At 35.5% G+C, this 2,091-nt stretch overlaps 1 protein-coding gene across 1 annotated transcript; it reads left to right on the top strand.

Annotated features, from left to right (window-relative positions):
• Positions 1-314: 314 nt before the first annotated feature.
• Positions 315-1,166, top strand: LOC110091792. The gene has a single exon (XM_020816039.1). The coding sequence runs from the start codon at positions 315-317 to the stop codon at positions 1,164-1,166; it is 852 nt and encodes a 283-aa protein (XP_020671698.1).
• Positions 1,167-2,091: the final 925 nt, after the last annotated feature.

The raw sequence follows: 2,091 nt of genomic DNA, 5'->3' as shown, positions 1-2,091 counted from the left end.
CATTTAAGCCCGACAAGGGGCCTATCAGGTGGAATTATAATATGTTGGAGATCGTACTTGGCTCAATTTACTGTTATAGAAGATTTTAATCAGCTTGTGTTGGGGAAGCTTATCATTACAAACAAAATTTCCTGGATTATAGCTACTATTTATGGTAGTACTGATTGGTGTGAAAGAAGGTCCCTTTGGAACAAATTGGAAACGTTTAAATCCTCTAAACTTCCAATGGTTATGGGAGGTGATTTCAATTGCATATTATCCAAGATGATAAAAAAGGTGGGAAAAAGTTCTCTTTGTCTCAAGGAGTGCAAGATATGCTATCATTTATGAGAGAGTGTGATTTTCATGATACAAAATTCATTGGTCCCAACTACACTTGGTGTAATAATAAAACAGGGAAAGCACGCATTTTAGAAAGATTGGATCGATGCTTACTTAATTGCATAACATTAAATCACCTTAAAGTTCCTGTTGTTAATCATCTTGCTCGTATTGCTTCCGACCACTGTCCCATTATGTTGAGAATTTCGTCTCCATCTGTTTATCATAACTATATTTTGAGATTTGAAGATACTTGGCTTTCCTACCCAGCTTCTCATTCGGTAGTTTGGTTTGCTTGGAACAAACCGGCTAAAGGCAATGCATATTCTATTTTGAATCTTAAATTCAGAAGATCCTTAAAAGCACTATTTTTCTGGAGTAAGGCTAAGCACAAAGACTTATCAGATTTGAAGAATAAATTGAAAAAAGAAATTTTAGAGCTTCAAGATGAAGAATCAAAGTCTAGTGTCTTTTCTGTTCAGAATACTGATTTGCTGAGAACTAAGGTCCGAGAATTGAATGCAACTCTTGGTCGGCTGTGTACATGGTGGAAACAGAGATCTAAATCAAAGTGGATTAAAGAAGGAGATAGCAATTCAAAATACTTCCATGCTTCAGCTTCAGCTAGGAGAAATTTTAAGTGGATCAATCAGTTGAAGAATAATGATGGTTCTATAATCTATTATCAGGAGGAGATCACTGAAGCATTTTCAAATTTTTCAAAAACAAATGGCGTAGCAGACCATGCTCTATGGACAATTGGCCTCTGTGTTCTAATGTCATTGATGAAGCTGATTCTAAGTGGCTGGACCGAGATTTTACAAAAGAAGAATTGGAAATTGTGATTAAAAATCTTGGTTCTTACAAAGCTCCGGGGAGAGATGGCATTTCTTACTCATTCATCAAAGCATATTGGCATATTATCCACAATGATATGTGGAATGCTATCAATCAATTCTTCAAGACAGGATTTATGAATATGGATTGGAAAATTACTAATGTGGTTCTTATTACTAAATAGAATGAGTCATCTATTTCCCAAGATGATTTCAGAAGTCCAATATGATTTTGTCAAAGTTAGACTTATGTCGGAACAAATCCTTCTTGCTCAAGAACTTTTTCATAAATTTAGATTCTCCCTTGATGTAAGCATATGATAAAGTTCCAAGAGAAGTGCTATGGAGAGTTCTTGATAAGAAAGGAGTCAATAATGCTTATATTCAAATCATTAAAGATATGTATGCAGGAGCTATTACTTGTGTTCAAACACAAGGTGGTTTGACCAAGTATTTCCCTATTTCGGTTGGGTTACATCAAGGATCAGCCTTAAGCCCATATCTATTTGCTTTAGTCATGGATGTTCTCACTAGACATTTGCAAGATGATGTACCTTGGTGTATGCTTTTTGCTGATGATATTCTTCTTGTTGATAAGACTAGAGAGGGAGTTGAAGGTAAACTTGAATTATGGAGGTCAACCTTAGAGTCTAAAGGTTTTCGCTTGAGTAGATCTAAAACGGAATATATGGAGTGTAATTTTAGCAGTAATAGTCCTAGTGAGGGGATTGTGACTTTGGGCGATCAAGTCATTAATAAGAGTACACGCTTTAGATATCTTGGATCTATTGTTCAGAGTGATGGTGAAATAGATGAGGATAATATCAGCAGAATTCAAGTTGGATGGTTAAAGTGGAGGAATGCATCGGGCTTGTTATGTGATAGAAATTTACCCCTCAAACTTAAGGGAAAATTCTATAAGATAGTAGTGAGG

The sequence above is a fragment of the Dendrobium catenatum genome, unplaced genomic scaffold (genome assembly GCF_001605985.2).
Source record: "Dendrobium catenatum unplaced genomic scaffold, ASM160598v2 fragScaff_scaffold_103, whole genome shotgun sequence".
Lineage (NCBI taxonomy): Eukaryota > Viridiplantae > Streptophyta > Magnoliopsida > Asparagales > Orchidaceae > Dendrobium > Dendrobium catenatum.
This window is presented reverse-complemented; position numbering and strand designations above follow the sequence as displayed.